Below are 26902 nucleotides of genomic sequence, written 5' to 3' on the forward strand. Positions count from 1 at the left end.
CTCTCTTGATGTTGCTAGATTTTTGAATGACAATAAGTCTTCAGGTTATATGTTTTCTATTGACCTTGTTGATCTGTTCTATTCTATCCCACAGGCTGAGTTGTTAGCCGCTGTACTATCATGCATTGAAAAGAATGGGGCGGTTTCCTTCCAGAACTCTGCCGGTGTTTCTTTCGCGAATTTCTTGGCAACGTTAGAGTACTACTTGTCTTGCACGGTGGTATTATTTGAAGACCAGATGTTTGTTCAGAAAAAAAGAGTTTGCATTGGTTTCTGCGTGGCTCCTGTGCTATGTAACATCTTTCTTGCGCAGATGGACAGGTCACTGGCGGATACTTTTGACGAAGCCAGTGTGCTGAAAACTTTTAGATATGTTGATGATTCTTTAATTACTTTAAAGAAACAGGTTCGCTCATCTTACCTACAAATAGTGGAAGTTTTATCTCGTTTTAATCTACTTGGAAAAGGTTTGGACTTCACCCATGAGCTTGCCCAAGGCAACAGAATGCAGTTTTTAGACTTTGGAATCACCCTTAAAGACCAAAGCTTTTGCTGGATGCATCGCCCTCAAGCACAAAAAGAACTAATGCCCTATGATTCCTCACATTCAAAAACAGTAAAACGCGCCATTGCTCAGATGTGCCTGGAAGCGTCACTGAAGAAATCTTGTTGCCATAAGGCAGAGGAAAGCTTTCAAACCCAGATTCGGAAGTTGGAAAAAGCAGGCTTTCCAACTTCGGCCTTAACTGGAATAGCTGAAGCCTTGGTGCGAAAATGGAAGAAAGAAAGTAGAAAAAAGGGCGACCAAGATGAGGTCACAAAAAGAAAAAGTAGACCGGTTGTCATCCCGTACACCCATAAGGTAGCGCATAATTTGAAGCATGTGGCGACAAAATATAACGTTCCTGTGGTTTTTTCCGCCCCAAAGAAACTGGCTGGCTTGTGCGTTAAAACTGATCCCAATAAGGTAAACAAAACTGAATGTAAAAAGAGACATGCAGCTCCGCCTGTTAAATGTGCCGTGGGAATATCAAATTCCTCTCACATGCGGAGAGAAGTACATCGGACAAACCGGCCGCTGAATTAACGACCGATTAGAGGAACATAATCGGCATTTACAAAATGGCACTGGTTCTCATCTGCCGCATCATTGTAAAGCCTGCGGAAGAGAAAAGAAGATTGAGTGTGTAGCAAGGCTGAAAGAAGCAAAGGTTTTAAACAGAAGTAAGGACCAGACAGCCCGTGAACTGTTGGAGGCCTTCTATATTAAAAGAAACAGTAGCGATTGTATTAGCGCCCCATCTATCTCCATTTATAAGAATGAAACTGCTTTTTTAGATAGACGGGCGTGAGATACGTGTGTGCCTCACATATATTTCATCTGCTTTTTTTGTAAAACCCTTGCGCGCATGTTTGGTTCTTGCTACCCATCTTGATTTGTCCTTTTATTAATTCGTATACGCGGTGAATAAAAAGTTGGAAGTTGCGCCTGTCCCGTCTAGCTTGCTATGTGTTGCCTTTTTCGGCGCTACAGCCCTCGTCTGGAAATGGTCAGTAAGTTCAGTCACAGCTCGAAAGTGCCCCTCGTGTGGGACAGAGTAAAATAGTTCTTCGGCGTCGATGCAGTTCGCTCATCTGATACATTGCCGTAGAAAACCTTTCACACATTTGGAGCTCCTGATCTTGAAGGGATACTCTGGTGACAACTTATTCAGATGCTCTAGGAGGTAGCTGCTCAACCTGCCAGCAGCCCCTCTCGGAGAGCACATGCGGGCATGTCGCTCTCAGTGGGTGGCTTCCTTACTCCAGGATGCTATGGCCCTCGGCTTGCTCGATCAACCAGTTGTGTCTGGTCCTCCGGGTCAGCGCTGGTCAGCAGCTCCTTCCACTGCTCTTCAGATGGCGCTCTGTTTGCTGGCACCTCCGTGACACCATTGCACCCGAGAACTGACAGTTGTATTTGTATAGTGTGGGATGCATCTCGTGTAATAATGTGGCCTGTGTGCAGTCTTCGTAGGTTCACGGCTTCTTCCAAGAGTGGGATGAGGTAATGGGTATATTTTCCCGTTAACATGTAATGTTCTAAAATGTTTCTAAATGTTCGAAATGGCAAGCAATGGTCTATTCGCCGGGATTAAAAAAGTTGCCCCTAGTGAAGTATTTCAAAGAAACCAGCATGTCATGTCAGTCAACTTTTCGAAATGCACACGTTTACTATTGACGTCGCTCGCCGATGTGTGTCGTCTGTTTCTTTGGGAAGACGATGAAATTATAATTTGCTGTTTCTGCACCATGATTACACGCATAACGGTACACAGTGAGTCTTTCGATATCATTTTTTTTTATTACAGCGAAGCTGTCTGTGGCTACGATCTGGAAAAAAGAACATGTCGAAGATGTTGACAAAAACAAATCATGTGGTCCGATCCTGGTGATTGTGCAGAAAGGGTCCAAGCTCATACCCCATCACATACCCCTATGGGCTCTGGAACCTGTAAGGCGCCTTTGAACTACCCTTGTCACACATGGGACCCAAAGAGGTCCTAGGCACAAGGGTAAAAAGAAATGTTCTTGGAGAAAATGTGTTGTACAACTTTCTTAAAAACGAATTCTCGGGGCCAACCGCGCAAACGCTCTAGTGCCACTGCTCGCGCGTTCGTCGTCGTCTTCTTCTTCCATAGCTGGCTCTGTTGTGCAAAAAACTATCATCATCAGCAATGGCTTGAGCGTTGTCTTCTTCCACAGCTGGCTTCGTTGCTGCTCATCATTACAGCGTAGAATTTTACTTCTCCTCTGTCGTCGTAAAGGGGAGGCCGCATTTATGATGGTAGAGCCATTCCTTAAGGAGCTATAAGCCATTCATTGTCTTACGTGACAGACACATTTTACAACAGAGGTAATACGCAAATGTGTGTACGTAGCTATATCACCGCGTTGAGCACAGATTGGGACAATAAATATGTCCGTACCTCTGTTCAATATTCTGGGTCACCTCTGTGTCATGTGCTAAACAGCTTCGCTCGCCATCCACCTTCACAGAGTGAAACGGCTCATGATTGTTGTTGTTTTTTTGGCGGGGGGGGGGGGGGTCTGCGCGCGGCTACATCACGTCGGTTTGACAAACCACGAGGCAACTAATGACCTAAACCTAACCACTAATGACGCTAACTCACCTTTAGCCCCTGTTGACTCCGGCGTCCCGCAAGGGTCTGTGCTCGGTCCTTTATTATTCCTAATTTATATTAACGACTTGCCCACTCACGTTTCCTCGAACATTTGTCTTTTTGCGGATGACTGCGTCTTGTATCGTAAAATAACTAATTCTTCAGATATTCTACTAATTCAGGAGGATCTCAATAACATAAATGAGTGGTGTCGTACGTGGCGCATGGAATTAAACATTAGAAAGTGTAAGACAATGAGGATTTCTCGTACTAACGTCATCTGCCCCACCTATATGCTAAATAACATCCCACTAGAATGTGTAACGTCATATCGATACTTGGGGGTTCACATTGCCAGCAATCTATCCTGGAAAACTCACATTGATCACATAACATCTAAGGCCACTCGCACACTAGGATACTTTCGTCGAAAATTTTCTCAAGCACCATCATCACTAAAACTCTTACTGTACACAACTTACATTCGCCCACAACTAGAGTACGCGTCATCAGTATGGGACCCCGGTCATGACACCCTCATACAGTTTCTAGAGGCAATACAGAATCGATCAGCGCGTTTCATTCTCACCAACTACCAAAGAACTGCGAGTGTCACTAACATGAAAACTCTCCTTCACCTCCCGCTGTTATCAACCAGTAGAAAACTATCTCGCATATGTCTTTTCCATAAAATCTACTACCATAACACATATTTACGTTCTATCTTTGTCCAACGCCCACCATACATTTCATCTCGCTTAGACCACCACCAAAAGGTAAACATTCCGCACTGCAACACCGTCGGCTTTTCATATTCATTTCTTCCCCAAACGAGGAAAGATTGGAATAACTTACCCGCATTACTTACAAGCATTATTGACACCAATAACTTTAAAAGCACACTTCAAAGCTTCATGTTATAAATTATTGTTGCGTTTGCTTGTTCTGTATAATAACTGCTTTTATGTCATTGTTTTTACATTTTGGCTTGTATTTTTATATCGTATGTTCTTTCCTTTCTTTATTTTGTTATTCCGTGTATTTTTGCAACGCTCACAAGTTTCTTTTTACCATTATTATTTTGTATACGATGTTTTTTTCCCATGTTGTTTGCCTTCCTTTCTTATTTGTGATTTGCCTCTGTATTTACTTACTTTGCCCCTCCCCTCTGCAATGTACAACCGTACCTTGAGGGTATGATAAATAAATAAATAAATAAATAAATAAATAAACTTTTCAGAGCAAGCCGTATATGATAGCGTGTTTTGTGTCAAGCCTGAACCGGCTGGTTCTTGGCGCCACAGCTAGTGGTAAATAGTAAGGAGGACTCGCTAATAGTTTCAATTCCGACATACATTGCCTGGGCTGAAAGGACTAAAGGCAGCAAAACTCTGCCTGACTAGGTCCATCCACCCATACATTTGCTCAGAAGCAGTGGAAAAATATATATAGAACAATGGCTCTTCACATTAGAACAATACAAAAAATAGTTCAAATACAGGATGAGAGGATTAACATCACGAACAAGCGTCTCAAATTATGACACAGAATCAGCAATAGCTTATCACAAGAGCAAAAACACGCAAAAAGAAGAGAAAGCTATAACCGGCACGCAATAGTAAAAAGTACAACATGGTGCAAGCCCTATAGAGAATGTAACATAACAATTAGAAGCAAACTCTAGAGAATATAGCAAAGTACAAAGGAATGCATCACGTAACCGCGCAAACAACAAAAGACAAAGAAGGAAACACACAGGACAGGTGCGGAACTTCAACTTCAGACAGACGAAGTTCCGCGACTGTCCTGTGTGTTTCCTTCTTTGTCCTTTGTTGTATGCGCGGTTCCATGATGCATTCCAATATCGACCACCAACTAGCCCACCTCTCCCTATTAAATAAGTACAAAGGAAGTAGGATAATAAAAAGAAATATTTTCCTACTCAAAAACTTCTTTAGGACATGGTGCCAGAGGGTAAGTACATTTCGACATTTTTTAAAGTGAGTTTTGACCTACATTGTTTTACAAGTTCGTGGATATAACCATTGTTGTAGAGAAGATTAGGTATTTGGTGCAACAATGTTTGATTTCCGTAGATTGTTCTGCATAAACCATAAAAGTGTTCTAAATCGCTCGTGTGGGAGATCGTTATAAATTTCATTGTGAATATATAAGGCAAGTTTAAGGTTGCAAAGTTGGCTAATGGTGAGTAATTTAAGCATGTAACGTTAAGAGACAGGAAGAGAGCGGTATCACAGCGGAAACATGGATAGCCGATATTCAAGTTCACGTTAAGAGGAAGAAATGGAGCCGGGCAGGTCATGTAAACAAAAGATCTGATCAAGAAATGCCAATGTATGAAAGCCTCTAACCCTACAGCTAGAAAAGAACTGGCAGAACTTTCGAAGTTAATCAACAAGCGTAAGACAGCTGACATAAGGAAGTATAATATGGATAGAATTGAACACGCTCTCAGGAACGGAGGAAGCCTAAAAACAGTGAAGCAGAAACTAGGAATTGGCAAGAATCAGATGTATGCGTTAAGAGACAAAGCCGGCAATATCATTACTAATATGGATGAGATGGTTCAAGTGGCTGAAGAGTTCTATAGAGATTTATACAGTACCAGTGGCACCCACGACGATAATAGAAGAGAAAATAGTCTAGAGGAATCCGAAATCCCACAGGTAACGCCTGAAGAAGTAAAGAAAGCCTTGGGATATATGCAAAGGGGGAAGGCAGCTGGGGAGGATCTGGTAACAGCAGATTTGTTGAAGGATGGTGGGCAGATTGTTCTAGATAAACTGGCCACCCTGTGTACGAAATGCTTCATGACGTCGAGCGTACCGCAATCTTGGAAAAACGCTAACATAATCCTAATACATAAGAAAGGGGACGCCAAAGACTTGAAAAATTACAGACCGATTAGCTTACTGTCCGTTGCCTACAAACTATTTACTAAGGTAATCGCAAATAGAATCAGGAACACCTTAGACTTCTGTCAAGCAAAGGACCAGGCAGGATTCCGTAAAGGCTAGTCAACAATAGATCATATTCACACTATCACTCAGGTGATAGAGAAATGTGCGGAATATAACCAACCCCTATATATAGCTTTCATTGATTACGAGAAAGCGTTTGATTCTGTCGAAACCTCAGCAGTCATGGAGGCATTACGGAACCAGGGTGTAGATGAGGCGTATGAAAAAATTCTGAAAGATATCTATAGCGGCTCCACAGCCACCATAGTCCTCCATAAATAAAGCAACTAAATCCCAATAAAGAAAGGCGTCAGGCAGGGAGATACGATCTCTCCAATGCTATTCACAGCGTGTTTACAGGAGGTATTCAGAGACCTGGATTGGGAAGAATTGGGGATAAAAGTTAATGGAGAATACCTTAGTAACTTGCGATTCGCTGATGATATTGCCTTGCTTAGTAACTCAGGGGACCGATTGCAATGCATGCTCAATGACCTGGAGAGGCAAAGCAGAAGAGTGGGTCTAAAAATTATTCTGCAGAAAACTAAAGTAGTGTTTAACAGTCTCGGAAGAGAACAGCAATTTACAATTGGTAGCTAGGCACTGGAAGTGGTAAGGGAATACATCTACTTAGGGCAGGTAGTGACGGCGGATCCGGATCATGAGACGGAAATAATCAGAAGAATAAGAATGGGCTGGGGTGTGGTTTGCAGGCATTCTCAGATCATGAACAGCAGGTTGCCATTATCCCTCAAGAGAAAAGTCTATAATAGCTGTGTCTTACCAGTACTCACCTACGGGGCAGAAACCTGGAGGCTTACGAAAAGGGTTCTACTCAAATTGAGGACGACGCAACGAGCTATGGAAAGAAGAATGATAGGTGTAACGTTAAGGGATAAGAAAAGAGCAGATTGGGTGAGGGAACAAACGCGAGTTAATGACATCTTAGTTGAAATCAAGAAAAAGAAATGGGCATGGGCAGGACATGTAATGAGGAGGGAAGATAACCGATGGTCATTAAGGGTTACGGACTGGATTCCAAGGGAAGGGAAGCGTAGCAGGGGGCGGCAGAAAGTTAGGTGGGAGGATGAGATTAAGAAGTTTGCAGGGACGGCATGGCCACAATTAGTACATGACCGGGGTTGTTGGAGAAATATGGGAGAGGCCTTTGCCCTGCAGTGGGCGTAACCAGGCTGCTGATGATGATGATGAGGTCATGTAATACGTAGGTTAGATAACCGGTGGACCATTAGGGTTACAGGATGGGTGCCAGCAAGAAGGGAGCTCAGTCTAGGACGGCAGAAGGCTAGGTGGGGTGATGAAATTTAAAAATTTCTCAGGCGCTAGCTGGAATCGGTTGGCGCAGGACAGAGGTAATTGGACAACGCAGGAAAAGGCCTTCGTCCTACGGCGGACATAAAATATGCTGCTGCTGATGATGATAAAGTTAGGCCTGTTAAAAATGACACAGTATGTTCAGTTGGTTGCAGATTTTCTACGCAGCGAACAGCTCTCTTTTGTACAATTAATAACAATTCTAGGTTCGTTCTTGAAGTTGTACTCCACATTAAGAGACAGTGTTTCAGATGAGAATGAACTAGTGAGTATACAACTGGAGCTTGAGCCGGTTTGCTACCAGATGCCTAAGTTTGTATAAGACAGAAATTGATTTAAACATACTGGCATGTACTTTGTTGATTTACGACGCACAACTGAGGTTTTCATGAAAAAGTACACAAAAAAATTTAAGCAATGGGACACGCTCGACGTAATCGAAATCTAACGAGAATGGTGTAGTCTTCGCGCTTATTTGTGCTCTTGAATAAAATATATTGAGTTTTATTAATGTTTAATTGCAGCTGGTTAGAGTCAAGTCTGTAAAATGATGGCGATCGATAGGGCCATTCAGGCTACTCACCTATTTATGCACATTTTGCCATCGGTATTATACACACGTATACAGTGTTGATGTTTGTGCAGACTCCTTATGAGCGACTAACAAATGTTGCAAAATTGTCGCTCAGCGCAACGAGCCCCTTCAATGCATAATTTTATCTAATCTTGTCTCCGATTACATAGCGAAAAATCTGGTCTGTTATCATGGGCCGTATAACATAAAGCTATGACGTTTTAAGGAGCGTGCAGGTTTGGGCTACTTGGTAAGACATATTGACAGATTAACAGCACAATTGCGGACGATGGCATGCGCATCCTGTCAGCCGTCTTGTTTTCACCCACTGTTGGGCTGTTAATCTTTTAATATTCCATTCTAATTTCATTCCCTATCTCCTGACGTCGAATATATGTAACTGCTGAAGTTCGGGACGCGAGATCGGGATGCGACCAGCAGCGTTGTTGCAATAGCCGGAACACTCTCCTCAATTAGAGGGGGTCATGACCCGCCATGGCGGCGTAGTGGCTTGATGTTGCACTGCATTTCGATGTAAGCCGTATTGGGCGCACGGTAGACAACGCCAGCTGGTTGCTGTGGCGTCCCCACAATGACGTGCCTCCTAGTCATGCCGTGGTTTTCGTACGCAATTGGAACAAATAATTGACAGTTTCCTTTCTAGGCCGACTTGACAGCTCTGGCAAAAGAAAAGCATTGGGCAGTAGTGGAGACGGATTTGGTGCAGCCGAGCTAGCTCAGTGGAAGCAGATAATCGAGTATGGATAGTGGTGCCGGCCTGTGCGCTGGGTGCGCTTCCCTTGCTTAGCTTGCGTTGGCTGGTTGAAAACTGCAGAGGCCCGTGCAGCGGGAACCTAAAGGTCACCGCCCGAGCAGTCCATACAGAACGTACTGCCCCGGTGTTTATCACTGGATTAACCCTGACGGTTCGTTAAATGACGGCTTCGTAGGCTGCTCGTTCCTCGGTACGCAGTTGCCGCTTGCGCTCGGCTGCACGAGCCTGCTCTTGTGCCCGGGCTGCAAAATAGGCACAGCGTAGACGAGCTTGTTCCCGGTTCTGCTCGCGGCGTTCCTGATCGAAAGCTGCCTGCTGCGCAGGAGCACGCATGACGCGCGGCCTACCCATTTCGGAGCCGGAGAGAAACTGCTGCACATGCGCTCTGCTGCGACGGAGAGCAACGACGTCAGTACTGGCGCAGCCAAGAGCACGCCTCTCCCTATCTTTTTTTTTTCGCGCATGCTCACCATTGACTACGCTAGAATGTACGATGACTCACTTTATTCATTTAACACCGGGATTAATAACATCACAGAGAGGAGTAAGTAATATGGTGTAATTACATCAAGTGATTGGAAATGGCAGTCTTAAAATTGTTACTATCGATGATGCAGGCATACTCGGCAGTAAGGCGGTTAGGTCCCTGCTTGTGGTTGGCACAAAAAAAGAAACAATACATCATCATCATCAGCAGCAGCAGCAGCAGCAGCCTGGTTACGCCCACTGCAGGGCAAAGGCTCCTCCGATACTTCTCCAACTACCCCGGTTACGTACCAATTGGGGCCATGTCGTCCCTGCAAACTTCTTAATCTTATCCGCCCACATAACTATTTGCCGACCCCTGCTACGCTTCTCTTCTCTTGGAATCCAGTCCGTAACCCTTAATGACCATCGGTTATCTTCCCTCCTCATTACCTGTATTGCCCATGCCCATTTCTTTTTCTTGATTTCAACTAAGATGTCATTAACTCGCGTTTGTTCTCTCACCCCATCTGCTATTTTCTTATCCCTTATCGTTACACCCATCATTCTTCTTTCCATAGCTCGTTGCGTCGTCCTCAATTTAAGTAGAACCCTGTTCGCAAGCCTCCAGGCTTCTGCCCCGTACGTGAGCACTGGTATACACAGCTGTTATACACTTTTCTCTTGAGGGATAATGGCAACCTGCTGTTCATGATCTGAGAATGCCTGCCAAACGCACCCAAGCCCATCCTTATTCTTCTCATTATTTCAGTCTCACGATTCGGATCCGCGGACACTACCTGCACTAAGCATTCCTTAACCCCTTCCAGTGCCTCACTATCGTAAACTGCTGTTCTCTTCCGAGATGGCTAAACATTACTTTAGTTTTCTTCAGATTAATTTTTAGACCCACCCTTCGGCTTTGCCTCTCAAGGTCAGTAAGCATGCATTGCAGTTGGTCCCCTGAGTTACTAAGCAAGGCAATATCATCAGCGAATCTCAAGTTACTAAGGTATTCTCCGTTAACCCTTATCCCCAATTTTCTCAATCCAGGTCTCTGAATACCTCCTGTAAACACGCTGCAAATAGCATTGGAGAGATCGCATCTCCCTGCCTGACGCCTTTCTTTATTACGATTTTGTTGCTTTCTGTATGGAGGACTATGGTGGCTGCGGAGCCGCTATAGATATCTTTCAGTATTTTTAAATACGGCTCGACTACACCCTGATTCCGTAATGCCTCCATGACTGCTGTGGTTTCGACTGAATCAAACACTTTCTCGCAATCAATGAAAGCTATATATAATGGTTGGTTATATGCCGTACATTTCTCTATCACCTGATTGATAGTGTGAATATTGACACGTGTACTTATCCTTATCGGGAAACCACGTTTCGCCGCCTAACAAATGTAATCGTACAGCGTGGGACGTGCCTGCATGTACCTGAAGTTTCTGGAAAGTTATCGATGCTTCTATCCGCTGTCTGTTGTCGCCGAACCTTATGTTATATGATTTCATCACCTGACGCGAATGGTGTAGAACATTGTGGAAGGCACGCGGGTCCGAACGATTAGTCTGGAATATTCGACGACTGCTCTATAAAACCCGACGCGCTTGACCCGCTGATCAGATTTCCGACGATCGCCGACCGTGTTCGCCGCTATCGTTGTGCTATCAGTGTAGCCTGTTTTTGTGGGCACAGGTTCGCCCAATAAAAGCTAGTTTTGTATTCCACCGTATTGCTGTTTTCTTCACCGTGACTACCACGTAACAATATGGTCTATTGTTTAGTGGCCTTAACGGAATCCTGCCTGGTCCTTTCGTTGACGGAAGTCTAAGGTGTTCCTGATTCTATTTGCGATTGCCTTAGTAAACACTTTGTAGGCAACGGACAGTAAGCTGATCGGTCTATAATTTGCTAAGTCTCTGGCGTCTCCTTTCTTATGGATTTGGATTATGTTAGCGTTCTTCCAATATTCCGGTATGCTCGAGGCCATGAGGCATTTTGTATAGAGGGTGGCCAGTTTTTCTGGAACAATCTGCCCACCATCCTTCAACAAATCTGCTGTTACCTGATCCTCCCCAGCTGCCTTCCCATTTTGCCTAGCTCCCAAGGCTTTCTTTACTTCTTCCGGCGTTACTTGTGGGATTTCAATTTCCTCTAGACTACTCCCTCTTCCATAATCGTCATGGGTGTCACTGGTACTGTATAAATTTCCATAGAACCCCTCAGCCACTTGAACTATCTAATCGATACTAGTAATGATATTGCTGGCTTTGTCTCTTAACGCATACATCTGATTCTGGCCTATTCCTAGCTTCTTCCTCACTGCTTTTAGGCTTCCTCCGTTCCTGAGAGCACGTTCAATTCTATCCATATTATACTTCCTTATGTCAGCTGTTTAACGCTTGTTGATTCACTTCGAAAGTTCTGCCAGTTCTATTCTAGCTGTAGGGTTAGAGGCTTTCATATATTGACGTTTCTTCATCAGACTTTTCGTCTCCTGCGATAACTTGCAGGTATCCTGTCTAACGGAGTTACCAGCGACTTCTATTGCGCACTCCTTAATTATGTCTATAAGATTGTCGTTCATTGTTTCAATACTAAGGTCCTCTTCCTGAGTTAAAGTCGAATGCCTGTTCTGTAGCTTGATCCGGAACTCCTTAATTTTCCCTCTTACCGCTAACTCATTGATCGGCTCCTTATGTACGAGTTTCTTCCGTTCCCTCCTCAAGTCTAGGCTAATTCGTGTTCTTACCATCCTATGGTCACGACAGCGCACCTTGCCGAGCACGTCCACATCTTGTGTATTGCCAGGGTTAGCGCGCTGTATGATGCCAGGGTTATAAAGAATACATGTCAGTACGATAATGAGGCACACCATCTTCGAACAGGTGGTAGTTGTGTGAATAAATATAAGAGGATGCTATGTTTATGTAGAACGGGGTTGAAATAATAAATTGATTTGGGTGAGTTGGTTTATGTTGAGAGTTTGCATAACAAGGCGCGAAAAATGAAAATGAAGGAACACATGCTACAGGAATTGCGCTACTTACTACAAACGGTTATACATTTATGCTCTGAGCATCAGGTACATCATGCACTCATCATCATACACACAAAAATCAAAATGAGAGAGATCATACATACGATTGTATGTTCAATCAGTTCAAGTGCCTAGATACCTCGAAAGAAACGTCACTTCTTTTTCTTGCAAAACCAAAGATGGACAGCCGACGCACTTATCCCTGGTATCTGTATAAAATATGCCTCAACTATTTCTCGTTCTGTATTTGTGCTTTCTTTCCTCAAGAAGGGTGCCTCACCAAAGATGGGTGTGCACGTGCAATTTTTGCAATGCTCATTGTACAAACCGGTCAGTGCTTCAGTGACAGGGCTAGACAGCACAACAATGATCTTAGAAAAGGATACTGCAGTCACTTGGCTGAGCACTGCAAAAACGAATAGACAGAGTCGAGCAGATTTACGTGGAAGTGAGAGATCGGGCATATTGACATGACTTAATCGATATTGCGTTTGCAGTGCGGCAATACTTAAATAAAATGAAACCAGCAGAACGGTTTTTGATGATGAAAGGTGGTTAAATCAGCGCGTGTAATGACGGGACGGCGGCAGAATGCAGGGAGGACAATCGCCGAACTTCAACAGAGAGATAACAACTGAACATGTGGGTCTCCGATGCAAGAGCAATATCCGAGTTTCGAATGGAATAGTGTGTTATACGAAATAGGCTTTAGGTTAGTAGAGGCGAGGAAGAAGTTCCACTTTACGTAACCAAGCGAACGATTCAAAATACTGACTGTCTGGGCCTAAATATACATACACGTATTCAACAAAGTTTCGCACATACGCTGTCGCACATTGTTGCGTGTGGCCAGGTTGGCATCAGAGATTAGTATTAAACAGCGGCAAATAGCTAGGGCTACATGCCCAATGACCGAAGTTGTTTCGACGGTGTGTTTAGAACCGTGTTCGCTAAGCACACCAGCCCGACGCGCTATAAATTACAGCATGGACTGCCCAATTACCAGTGTTGTTTGGGCTCAAGAAATAAAGAAGGAAAGAAAGATAGACACACAGATTCACTTTCAATGAAGAGCCACACGTACCATTTTGCACTGTTAGATACGGACCATTAATAAGCATTGATCAAGTGCTCCGAACGCAACCACTCACCGTCGTATTTCAACTGTGGTGCGCGCATGCGCGTCGCCCATACTACTGGACCCGCCAGAGCTACAAAGGAAACCCATTTCTTTGTAGCACTTACCTACGTTTGGGTTGATGTCTCATTTTCCCCTGGTCATTTTCCCACGCCAGCTGGTCATCCGTCAGAGCCATGACCAACCCGTTCATGTTGTTTACGCAGATTCTTCTACCCGCTACGGCAGCGATGGCCGGCGCCCTTCAAAATACGACTGGCAGCGTCACCCCTGCACTCCCTTTCATACTCTGTGGAGACTGCGCAAACGGACCGCTGCCTCAGCTGGATTCTTGTGCAAGCCTTCACCGGAGACCAGCGCACTCAACTTCCATTCTACTCGACTACTTAAACATCTTCCTACCCCGGGGTACTCTCAGTGGGCACTCCAGCGGGTCATCCGTCAGAGCCATGACCAACCCGTTCATGTTGTTTACGCAGGTTAGTAACACATACTCACGAGCAATAAAAACAGCGCTAAACGACAGGACGAGTGAAAGGACACAGGCAACAGCGCTGACTAACAACCAAAGTGTCTTTATTCTTTCAGTCAGCATAATGTCACGTGGTAGTGACGTTAAAGAACACAGTAGCAGTACTGTGAAAGACAAAACTAGCTTTTATTGGGCGAACCTGTGCCCACAAAATAGGTTACACTTAAAGCACAGCGATAGCGGCGAACACAGTCGGCGATCGTTGAAAATCTGATCAGAGGGTCAAGCGCGTCGGCTTTTATAGAGCAGTCGTCGAATGTTCCAGACTAATCGTTCGGACCCGCGTGCCTTCCGCAAAGTTCTACACCATTCGCGTTACGCGATGAAATCAGATAACATAAGGTTCGGCGACAATAGACAGCCGGGTAGAAGCATCGATAACCTTCCAGAAACGTCAGACACATGCAGGCGCGTCCCTCGCTGCACGACTAGAGTTGCTACGCGGCGAAACGTGGTCACCCGATAAAGATAAGTACACGTGTCAATACCCCCCTCTTAAAAAGCATCAACCCGATGCTACAAACGAAGGTAATAAACAAAAGCACTCATAGCAAAGCAAAAATGTCGAAGTTCGTCAGCGTCCGTAAAAGGGTTTAAGACGCACCACGTGGACCACTTTAGATCGTGCGCGGCGCCGCTGTGAATGCGAAATGCCGTCTGGCACGACCTCATAGTCCAGAGCGCCAATACGTCGGATGACCTTGTAGGGTCCGAAATAGCGTCGGAGTAGTTTCTCACTGAGTCCTCGTCGGCGTATCGGGGTCCAGACCCAAACATGGTCGCCAGGTTGGTACTCGACGAAGCGTCGTCGGAGGTTGTAGTGTCGGCTGTCGGTCCTCTGCTGGCTCTTGATTCGCAGGCGGGCGAGCTGCCGGGCTTCTTCGGCGCGCTGGAGATAGCTAGCGACGTCAACATTCTCTTCGTCAGTTAAGTGCGGCAGCATGGCGTCAAGCGTCGTCGTCGGGTTCCTACCGTAAACCAGCTTAAACGGCGTGATCTGTGTTGTTTCTTGCACCGCCGTGTTGTACGCAAAGGTTACGTACGGCAGGACCGCGTACCACGCCTTGTGTTCGACGTCGACGTACATTGCTAGCCTGTCGGCGAGGGTCTTGTTCAAGCGCTCCGTGAGACCATTCGTCTGCGGATGGTAGGCAGTTGTCCTCCTATGGCTTGTCTGGCTGCACTGCAGAATGGCTTGGGTGAGCTCTGCTGTAAAAGCCGTTCCCCTGTCGGTGATGAGGACTTCTGGGGCACCATGTCGCAGCAGGATGTTCTCCACGAAAAATTTCGCCACTTCGGCTGCGCTGCCTTTTGGTAGAGCTTTAGTTTCAGCAAAACGGGTGAGATAGTCCGTCGCCACGATGATCCCCTATTCCCGGATGTTGATATCGGAAACGACCCCAACAAATCCATCCCAAACTGCTAGAATTGTCGGCGAGGAGGTTCGATTGGCTGTAGTAATCCTGCTGGCTTTGTCGGTGGTGTCTTGCGTCGTTGACAATCTCGGCATGTCTTGACGTAACGGGCGACGTCGGCGGTCAGACGCGGCCAGTAATACCTTTCCTGTATTCTCCACAGCGTCCGGGAGAATCCGAGATACCCAGCGGTTCGATCGTCGTGTAAGGCGTGCAGTAGTTCTGGACGCAGCGCTGACGGTACAACAAGTTCGTAGCCGGCGCGGACTGATAAGTTCTTCTTCACGAGCAGCTTGTTTTGTAGCGTGAACGAAAACAACGCGCGCTTAAATGCCCTAGGGACAACGTCGGTGTTCCCTTCCAAATACTCGATGAGGCCTTTTAGCTCCGGGTCGGCTCGTTGCTGTTTATTGAAGTCTTCCGCGCTTATTTTCCCAAGGAAGGCGTCGTCGACCTCGTCGTCTTGCGGTGGGGGATCGGTGGGGGCGCGCGATAAGCAGTCGGCGTCGGAGTGTTTTCTTCCGGACTTCTATATTACCGTGACGTCATGTTCTTGTAGTCTGAGGCTCCAACGCGCCAGCCGTCCTGAAGGGTCCTTTAAGTTAGCTAGCCAACACAATGCGTGATGGTCACTGACGACTTTGAATGGCCTGCCATAGAGGTAAGGGCGGAATTTAGCTGTAGCCCAAATGATGGCGAGGCCCTCCTTTTCAGTCGTAGAATAGCTGCTTTCCGCTTTTGACAGCGACCGGCTAGCATACGATATCACCTTTTCAAGTCCTTCTTTCCTCTGGACTATGACGGCACCGAGGCCTAGGCTACTGGCGTCAGTGTGTATTTCGGTATCGGCGTCCTCGTCGAAGTGTGCAAGTACCGGCGGCGACTGCATGCGTCGTTTGAGTTCTTGAAATGCCTTGGCCTGCGGCGTTTCCCACTTGATCGCAACATCACATTTGGTTAGATGTGTTAGCGGCTCCGCGATGCGTGAAAAGTCCTTGACAAAGCGCCTATAGTGGGCACACATGCCAAGGAATCTGTGCACAGCCTTCTTGTCGGTTGGCTGCGGGAGCTTTGCGATGGCAGCTGTCTTCTGTGGGTCGGGGCGTATTGATTTGCTGATCACGTGGCCTAGGAACAAAAGCTCATCGTGAGCCAAGGGGCACTTTTCCGGCTTCAGAGTGAGCCCCGATGACTTGATGGCTTCTAACACTGTCGCAAGCCGCCTAAGGTGATCGTCGAAATTTCCGGCGAAGACAACGACGTCATCCAGGTAGACAAGGCACGTCTGCCACTTCAGTCCGGCTAACACCGTGTCCATGAAACGCTGAAACGTTGCAGGCGCCGAGCACAGTCCGAATGGCATGACCTTGAACTCGTAGGGGCCGTCTGGCGTGATGAACGCAGTCTTTTCGCGATCTCTCTCGTCGACTTCTATTTGCCAGTAGCCAGACTTGAGGTCCATCGACGAGAAGTATTTAGCGTTGCAGAGCCGATCCAATGCGTCGTCTATCCGTGGAAGGGGGTACACATCCTTCTTCGTGATCTTGTTCAGTCGACGATAATCGACGCAGAAGCGTAGGGTTCCCTCCTTTTTCTTTACCAGGACTACAGGAGAGGCCCATGGGCTTTTCGACGGCTGGATGATGTCGTCACGCAGCATTTCGTCGACTTGTTGCCTAAGAGCTTCATGTTCTCGCGTCGAAACTCGGTAAGGGCTCTGGCGGAGTGGTCGAGCGCTCTCTTCGGTTATTATGCGATGCTTTGCGACTGGTGTTTGTCGAATCCTCGATGACGTCGAAAAGCAGTCTTTGTATCGTCGGAGAAGACTTCTGATCTGTCGCTGCTTACTCATAGGAAGACTTGGATTCACGTCGAAGCCTGGTTCGGGGACAATGCTCATCGGGGTAAATGCGGCTGAATCCGAGAGGACAAAGGCATTGCTGGTTTCCAGAGTTTCCTCGATGTACGCGACCATCGTGCCCTTGTTGATGTGCTTGAACTCCTGGCTGAAGTTGGTTAGCATAACTTCCACTTGCCCTCCGTGGAGTCGAGCGATCCCTCTTGCGACGCAAATTTCACAGTCGAGCAGTAGATGTTGGTCGCCCTCGATGACGCCTTCTACGTCAGCGGGTGTTTCACTGCCGACTGAAATAATAATGCTGGAGCGCGGCGGGATGCTCACTTGATCTTGGAGTATACTCAAGGCGTGGTGAGTACGACAGCTCTCCGGCGGTATCGCTTGATGTTGTGACAGCGTTATCGATTTCGACTTCAGGTCGATGACTGCGCCATGTTGATTCAGGAAGTCAATGCCGAGAAGGACGTCTCGTGAACACTGTTGTAGGACAATGAAGGTGGCAGGGTAAGTCCGGTCATGAACGGTAATTCTTGCCGTGCAGATTCCAGTCGGCGTAATGAGGTGTCCTTCAGCGGTCCGAATTTGGGGGCCCTCCCATGCAGTCTTAACCATCTGCAACTGGGCGGCGATGTGTCCACTCATTACGGAGTAATCGGACCCTGCGTCGACTAAGGCAGTGACTGCGTGGCCGTCGAGAAGTACGTCGAGGTCGGTGGTTCTTTGTCTGGCGTTGCAGTTGGGTCTTGGCGTGGGATCGCGGCTGCGTCGCGTTGAACTAAAGCTGGAACGTCGCGTCGTCAAGTCGTCTTTCATCGGTGTAGTCTTGGCTTTCGGATTTCGTCGGGACGGCGGCTTGTCGTTATGTCGTCGAGGTAGTTTCTTCGGTGTCTTCGTCGGAGGCGGAGGATCTTCGTCAGTTTGACGAACAGCAACCGCACCTCCATCGGTTGCTGCTTTTAGTTTTCCGGATATGGGCTGGCTGACCGGCCCCGGGCTGGGCCAGTGTATGGTCGGCGCTGCGGCGAGAGGTAGCGGCCTGGTGATGGCGAACGCGACGGTCGCTGAGGGCTCCACTGAGTAGCGGCGAGGTAACCAGCGATATCGCATGGGCGCTCGCCAAGCTGTAGACGCGGCGCATTGACGGCGAACCCTCTCAGTCCCAAGTCGCGGTATAGACATCGGCGGTACACATTGCCGGCTTCTCCGCAGTGATAGCAGAGCGGGCGGTAGTCGGGGGCTCGCCAAATGTACGTCTTCCTCGCGTAGGTGCGCTGTGCGACGGGTGGGCGTGCTGGCGGCGGCGTAGGTCATCGCTTCCGGCTGGGGCTGTGATGATTCTGGTTGCACCTCAGGAACTCCAAGCGATCGGTGCACCTCTTCTTTCACGATGTCGGTGATCGAGGCCACTTGTGGCTGCGACGAAGGCAAGACCTTGCGCAGTTCTTCGCGCACTATGGCCCTGATGGTCCCACGCAGATCGTCCGTGGCCAGTGATTGAATTCCTGCGCAGCGGGTAGATCTTGTACGGCGGTTGAATTGCCGGTTCCGCATTTCGAGTGTCTTTTCGATGCTGGTGGCATCGCGAAGGAACTCTTCTACGGTCTTCGGTGGGCTTCGTATCATTGCGCCGAAAAGTTCTTCCTTCACACCACGCATCAGAAGGCGGACTTTCTTCTCCTCGGGCATATCCGGGTCGGCATGGCTGAACAAACGTTTCATTTCTTCCGTTAAGATGGCAACGTTCTCATTAGGTAGCTGCACTCGGGCGTCCAGCATGGCTTCGGCCCTTTCCTTGCGCACGACGCTCGTAAAGGTGCGCAGGAAGCCGGTACGGAAGAGGTCCCATGTCGTCAAGGTCGACTCCCGGTTCTCAAACCACGTTCTGGCGGCATCTTCTAAGGCAAAGTATACATGCCACAGCTTGTCGTCGGAGTCCCAGTTGTTAAAAGTCGCGATTCGTTCGTAGGTCTCCAGCCAGGATTCTGGGTCTTCAGTCGCTGCTCCATGGAAGGTCGGTGGGTCCCGAGGTTGTTGCAGTATAACGGGGGACGCTGGGGCAGCCATTGGGGTTGTTTTGACCACGATCTTCTTTGTAGACTCAGGTAGAAGTCCATGCTCTGGGGGCAGTCCTTGCAGTCTGCGGCTAGCACGCTGCTCTTTGGCGATGTTAGTTTTGTCCTCGGGCTTCGGGCTTGGATCGCGGCTTTTCGGGGGCGTTCGGTACATGAACGCACTAGCATCTCCACCAGATGTCACGTGGTAGTGACGTTAAAGAACACAGTAGCAGTACTGTGAAAGACAAAACTAGCTTTTATTGGGCGAACCTGTGCCCACAAAACAGGCTACACTTAAAGCGCAACGATAGGGGCGAACACAGTCGGCGATCGTCGAATATCTGATCAGCGAGTCAAGCTCGTCGGCTTTTATAGAGCAGTCGTCGAATGTTCCAGACTAATCGTTCGGACCCGCGTGCCTTCCGCAAAGTTCTACACCATTCGCGTTACGCGATGAAATCAGAGAACACAAGGTTCGGCGACAATAGACAGCCGGGTAGAAGCATCGATAACTTTCCAGAAACGTCGGACACATGCAGACGCGTCCCTCGCTGTGCGACTAGAGTTGCTAAGCGGCGAAACGTGGTCGCCCGATAAAGATAAGTACACGTGTCAATATATATGATCCACCGCTATCTGAAACCACAGAAACAGAATTGCAATTGCGCAGGGGGATTGCAATTAATGTGATAGGAAGGCAATCTCCTTCGGAAGGAGAGAAATAGATGGAAGGCTAGATGGAAGGCGTCTGTGTGCCTTCACTCGTCCTGTCATTTGGCGCTGTTTTTATTGCTCGTAATCATGCACCAACCAGCCCAAATGCGTACTCTTCTGCAACGCATACTCCTCCGTCAAATCGGCTCACCGATGTCTAGTCTAGCTGGCGTGCCCTTCCAGCGTTAGCAATGCATGAATGCTCGCTTTAAAACATTTTGCTCTCAAATTTGCTCTCAAAAGAAGAAGAAGCCGTGGAGTGCGAATGCACATCGCGTCAGCTCCGCATTTTCTTATGATTCTCGGCAGAAAATCGCATTTTGTGGAGAAATCCATTGATCTTCAAAAGAACAGGTGCCAAGGAGTCCAAGGACACCATTCTCTACCAGGTGGGCCCGTTTTTCGGCCGTCAATCGGTCCTTCCTCTCGCTGCGTGTGGCGGTAGATCTACACCTAACTAGAACGCCTCGACACCTCGAACGGCTCCGCCGCAGCGGTGGCTGAGAGAGCTCGGCCTACCGACGGAGATACCCAGGCCCTGCTCCCTAATGGAAGTCGTGAGCGTGGGAGGCGAAGAAATGCAACCGGAGGAGTTCGGAAAAGAATCAGGTTGGTGCGAAGTTAGAAGAGGCACAAAGAAGCGATGCAGCGGTGGTGCCGGATTGGCGGGACACGAGCAGCAGGAAAGAACCTTCGTCGGGGAAGCAAAAAATAGAAACAAATGGAAGAACGAACGCAAGGTGCGACAAATCATCAAAGCAAGTAGGCTCCCTAACCTGCCAAAAGAGGACTACAGGGTTATCGTGCGTCCACGTGGCGGACTTAAGGTATCAGACTACAAGCTGGATCGCATTTACTACTGTCTGCGCAACGCTGCCGGGGTCGGCCGAGAGACAGCGGAGGAAGACAGCATATGCATAAACAGCAAACAAAATATAGTGGTGCTCAGCACGCCTTCCGAGGACCGAGCCAGGAAATATGGGGCTATCAATAAGCTACGCCTTGGAGAACAAGAATTTGAAGCAAGTGCTTACAGAGCAGCTCCTGATAATACATCCAAGGGTCTCATCAGAGGAATATCGCAGGAAGAAAGTCTGGAGGACATAGTGACCAGTCTGGTCACGCCACGCAATCCTGGAGTCTTGCACGCCAAGAGAATGGGTAACACTGACAACGTGATCGTTTTATTTGAAGGTTTTCATGTCCCAAGATATGTCAGGTATGGAGCGATGCTTATCCAATGCTCCTTGTATAAAAAACACATCGACATATGCTATGGATGCGGAAGAACAGGGCACAGGGCTGACGTGTGCCCCAACCCTGAAGACAAGATTTGCCGGGGGTGTGGGTGCAAGAATCCACAGCAGGATCACAACTGCAACGCGGAGTGCCAACTGTGCGGCAAAGACCACCTCACGGGAGACAAGAAGTGCCAAGCAAGATACAAGATACCGTACCTGGTCAGGAGACGCCGCTGGGAGCGACGGAGGAGGGAAGAAGAGGCCGAAGAAGAAAAGTACTACTACCACAACTACAATGAAAACAGAGGGAGCAACAACAATAATCTTAAGACTGTAGCGAGCAAGCAGCCCTCAACCGACAGAGAAGACACAAGCAGGAAAAACTATGGAAGACACCGCTCCGGTTCCTTCCCGAGACTGCCAGGGGAAGCCGGTCGCCAACGCTCCAGGTCCAGGTCCAGGACCAGATCGTGGACGAGATCAAGGTCCAGGTCCGGTTCGAGAACTCATCGAGGGGGAGACGGGAGCAAAGCACAGGTGAGCTGGGCAAGCGCGGTCTCCGGCACTGCTACTCAATCGCCTAAAGTTAAAGGGTCCGCCCTAGAACAGGAAATGACACAGATTAGAAACATGTTAGAACAGATTACCCGAGAGAATGCAATGCTTAAAGATGAGATCAAGCAGCTTAGGGCAGAAAACGCGAAGCTTCAGCAAGAAAAGAATGGCAACGCACCCTCCGCCAGTACGACGTCGACGCGGAGTCGGGCTCCTACGCCCGTTCCAACGCAAGCGAACGGAGAAGCACCACCACACAAAATGAGGGCGCAAGAAACGGCTGAAGAAAACAGCGTCTTTGCAATCAGCGAGGTTATGGGAACGTTTAAAGGAATGTTCGATGGGTTACAGCAACAAATCACAAACATGTATGTAGAGATTAAACAACGATTCGATGGATTAGATAATAGAGTAGCTGCACTAGAAAGCACACCAAAGGATATTAGGCCAGCAGGCGCAGGACCGGTTAAAAGCAAGCCGTATAGCAGGCCGAATGCGGTAGAAAATAGCAAGGCCACCGGGGAAGAACAGATAAATCAACATGGCGCCGCGTAACCAATACGCGATTTGGCAATGGAACTGCCGCGGGTATCGTCGCAAGCGAGGAAACCTGCAGCAGTTCATAACAAGTAAGGAGGCGCCAGATGTCATCGCCCTGCAGGAAACCGGGGGGATCGCAAAATTATCGGGGTATAAATCGTATAGTGCTTCCGGCGAGAAGGCAACCGTCACGACGCTCATACACAGAAACCTCTCGGCTGTCGAGCACGATACCGGTGTGCGCGGCATAGACCACGTCCTGATTGAAATAATCCCCTCCCGTAAAGAAGAGGGAAGTCTATTTATTCTGAACATATATAGTCCACCCCGGCACAAGCCCAAATTCGGCCCACTATTCCGCAAAGTGTTGAGCGTAGCGCACAAGCAGGCACTAGTCGTGGTCGGCGATTTTAACGCGCCACACGCGGCTTGGGGATACAGCATAGAGAACATTAAGGGCCGAAGCCTGTGGGCAGACGCTCAGCACGAAGGCCTAACGCTCATAACTGACCCTCAGGCACCAACCAGAATAGGAAACAGCGTAACCAACGACACGACACCAGATCTCACATTTACGAAGAATGTAGCAATTTCTCAATGGACAAACATGCAGGAAAGCTTAGGTAGTGACCACTACATCGTCGTCACAACGGTACAAGCAGGACCAAGGAAAAAGAGGGGGAGAGAACTGAAGCTAGTAGAATGGGACTCTTTCCGCAAAATCCGACAAGATGATGCGGACGACACTATAACGGACATAGAGAAATGGGCAGAGAAACTGCAAGAAAACATTAAACGAGCTACCAAAACTGTTCCAGAGGAGGCAGGTATAGAGGAGATGGATAGCAGATTATTGCACATGTGGGAAGCGAAAGGTAGCATGCTGAAAAGATGGAAAAAGCAAAAACATAATCGGAAATTAAGGAAGAGAATTGTGGAATTAAACAAGGAAATCGAGATATATGCAAATAGGTTAACCCAACAGAAGTGGGAAGCCACGTGCGACTTGATGGAAAGGCAGATAGGAATGTCCAAGACCTGGAACATTCTCCGATGCCTCTTGGACCCCGGAAGTACAAAAACCATACAAAGACACAATCTACAGAAGGTTATACACAGCTACAACGGCACAGAAGAAGAGCTCTTCCGAGAGCTCCAAAAGATGTACGTTGGAGATGCGGATAGAGAAGTACTTCCAGATTACCTAGGTAACGAGAATCCAGATCTTGATACCCCTATTACGGAGGCAGAAGTCAGATATGAACTGACCAGGCTCAACTCGAAATCTGCACCAGGACCTGATGGGATAAGTAACAAAACACTTAGAAACCTCGACGATGTATCCATCCGAGCTCTCACGGACTACATGAATAACTGCTGGGAGCAAGGCAACATTCCAAGTCAATGGAAATCAGCCCAAATTATTTTTATACCAAAGACTGGAAAGAAACCACAACTGACGAACTTAAGGCCCATATCCCTGACATCCTGCGTCGGTAAACTCATGGAACATGTGGTTCTCACACGTCTCACGAGATACATGGATGATGGAGGACTTTACCCACATATCATGGTTGGATTTCGACCAAAGTTATCGACGCAGGACATCATGCTCAAACTAAAACATCAGATCATAGATGCGGGTGAGAAAAGTCTAGACACTAAGGCCATACTAGGTCTCGATCTAACTAAGGCCTTTGACACCGTCACGCACAAGGCCATACTACAAAATCTCCAAAAACTGGATGTAGGACGTAAAACATACGCGTGCATCAAAGACTTCTTGACAGATCGTACCGCAAAGATTTCAATTGGAGAATCCAAATCGGACGCACTCAAGCTAGGTAATAGGGGTACCCCGCAGGGTTCAGTCCTATCTCCCTTTCTATTCAACGTGGCAATGATTGGTCTTCCTGCGAGACTCGAAAAGATAGGACTCGGACACAGCCTCTACGCGGACGACATCACCCTTTGGGTGGCGGGTGGAAGCGATGGGCATGTGGAAGAGATCCTTCAAACCGCAGTAAACACGGTAGAAGACTACATCAAAGACAAGGGACTGAGATGCTCCTCGCAAAAATCAGAACTTCTGCTCTATAGGCCCACATGCCGCGGTCGAAAAAGCATTAGGGAAAGGCCGGGCATTGTGGTCACAGTAGAAGGCACCACAATACCGATAGTGGAGAACCTGAGAATACTGGGACTCCGCATATCCGAAAACGGCCATAACGGAGAAACCATTAGACTACTTCACAATAGTGTTCAACAAACAATCAGACTAATAAAGCGGATATCCAACAGGCACTATGGCATGAAAGAGCACAATCTCATCCGATTAATAGAAACATTCGTAATCAGTCGTATTGTATATGTGGTTCCTTACCTCAAGCTCTACGCTGCGGAGAAAGCCAAGATAGACTGCATTATTAGAAGGGCCTATAAGCAAGCCTTGGGACTTCCGGCAAATACGTCAAACGAGAAATTCTTGGCGCTCGGCGTGCACAATACATTAGACGAACTTATTGAGGCACAGAGAGTAGCGCAGTATGAAAGGCTTACGCAGAGTTTGACGGGGAGACACATCTTAGATGACATCGGAATAACCTACGAAGCACAGCACGGAGTGCGGAGAGACATCCCAAGGAAAATAAGGGAACATCTATCAATACCTCCACTCCCCAGAAACATGCACCCGGAGTTTCACCAAGATCGAAGAAACGCACGAGCGAGAGCTCTCCACAAAAGATTCCGTTATGCCAGGGACGTGGTCTATGTGGACGCGTCGGAGTACGCAACTGGACAGAGTATGTCGATAGTTGCTACGAGTCTAGAGGGTGACTGCAGAGTTAGTGGGACGGTGAAAACATGGAAGGCAGAGGTGGCGGAGGAAGCTGCCTTAGCACTGGCAATAGCCTCTACGGAAGCCAACATCGTAGTAAGCGACTGCAAGACAGCAGTCAAGAACTATGCAAAAGGAAGAATCTCGCCGGAAGCACTCAGAATTTTAAACAACTTTCGTGAAGATCGCGACATTCACATTATATGGGCACCCGCACACTCCTCCCTTCCCGGGAACGAAATAGCGCACAACCTGGCTCGAGAACTGACAGGCCGAGCAGGTGACACGCAACAAATACTGGGAACGGAGAGAGACCGGATGACCAGCTTTAACGAGATCACCAAACACTATAAATTGGGAAGGGCCCATTTCCCCCCAGCACACTCCTCGTTAAATAGACGGCAAGCGACGGCATGGCGCCTCTTACAAACAGATACATATCCGAACCCGGTGGCCTACCACCGCTACTACCCGGACCTTTACACGGATAGATGTAGATTCTGTGAAGAAAGGGCGGACCTACAACACATGGTATGGGCTTGTCCTCGTACACCCATACAGAATAAAATAATTAAAACCAGAGAGCAGTGGGAGACCGCGTTGCTCAGCTGTGCACCGGAAGACCAACGCAAGGCAATCCAGCAGGCCGAAGATGCCGCCAGGGCCCAAGGGCTCGAGGCCGTCATTTAGGTAGAGGCCTAGGTCTCTAATCTGCTGTGCACAAATAAAGTTTATTCCTCCTCCTCCTCCTCCTCAAATTTGTGATCAGTGACAGCAAAACTGCCATACAAAATTTTAGCAAGGGAAGGATCTCGCCTTTAGCGGCCAGAATCCTAGGCCAGAGAAAGCTAGACAGAAAAATTCACATAATTTGGAATCCGGCGCACGAAGCCGTCCCCGGCAACGAGGCGGCCCACGAGCTGGCTCGAGATCTCTACCGCCGAGCCGCTACGGGGCCCCTCGATGACCGAGGGAGCGGAGAGCGCATGCTAAAATATGGGGAGATCACGCAGCATTATAAATGGGCTCGTAGACTGGTATCCCCGCCAGACCCAAAACTAAACAACAGACAAGCAGTCGCGTGGAGAAGACACCAAACTTATACATATCCGCACCCGGTTATGGCGAACCACATGTTCCCCGAGGCCAGGAGCGATAAGTGTAATCTTTGCGGGGCGAGAGGGACTCTCGACCACATAATATGGGAATGTCGGTACTCTCCCGGGGGAACGCACAAAATAGGTAGCAGAGACACCTGGGAGACCCTGCTGCGCAGCTCGGACTCTGAGCTCCAGCTCCGGCTCGTCCAACTGGCTGAAGAGGCTGCTGGGACCCAAGACCTCCCAGCCTGCATCTGAGGCGGCGGCACTCGCCCCTGACCTGCGTGTCGGGGGGTGGGTAGATCACGTTCTCCGTTGGACATTAAAGTTTATTCTATCTATCTATTTTGCTCTCGTTGCTGCTGCTCAGTGGGGATATTGAATCTGATCCTGGGCCCACTACTGAACTGAGGGGCTGAGGGAAATTCTTGACGGACAAAAGAGTATGCAGAAGCGATTAAACACCAATGAGTCTAAGCTTGAGAACGTGGAAACCATAGCAGCCAAATATGCGGAACTCGGAGCACAATTCGTGAACATGCAAAGAACAATACATAATTTAGAAAAGAAACTA

General features: G+C 48.0%; 2 protein-coding genes across 5 annotated transcripts in view; one reads left to right on the top strand and one right to left on the bottom strand.

The window, feature by feature from the left end:
* The window catches only part of LOC135896268 (carboxypeptidase N subunit 2-like), a 490754-nt gene that overhangs the window by 162524 nt on the left and 301328 nt on the right, over nt 1-26902 (bottom strand). The gene's annotated exons all lie outside the window — the stretch shown is intronic.
* Nucleotides 13933-26902, top strand: part of LOC135896275 (uncharacterized) — a 244086-nt gene continuing 231116 nt past the window's right edge. For both annotated transcript variants that reach the window (XM_070536773.1, XM_070536772.1), the window contains exon 1: nt 13933-13959. In XM_070536773.1, the coding sequence (XP_070392874.1) occupies nt 13945-13959 (15 nt within the window). In that variant the 5' untranslated portion in view covers nt 13933-13944. The remainder of the gene's footprint in view (nt 13960-26902) is intronic.

This window comes from Dermacentor albipictus, chromosome 4 (assembly GCF_038994185.2).
Source record: "Dermacentor albipictus isolate Rhodes 1998 colony chromosome 4, USDA_Dalb.pri_finalv2, whole genome shotgun sequence".
In the NCBI taxonomy this organism is placed as follows: Eukaryota; Metazoa; Arthropoda; class Arachnida; order Ixodida; family Ixodidae; genus Dermacentor; species Dermacentor albipictus.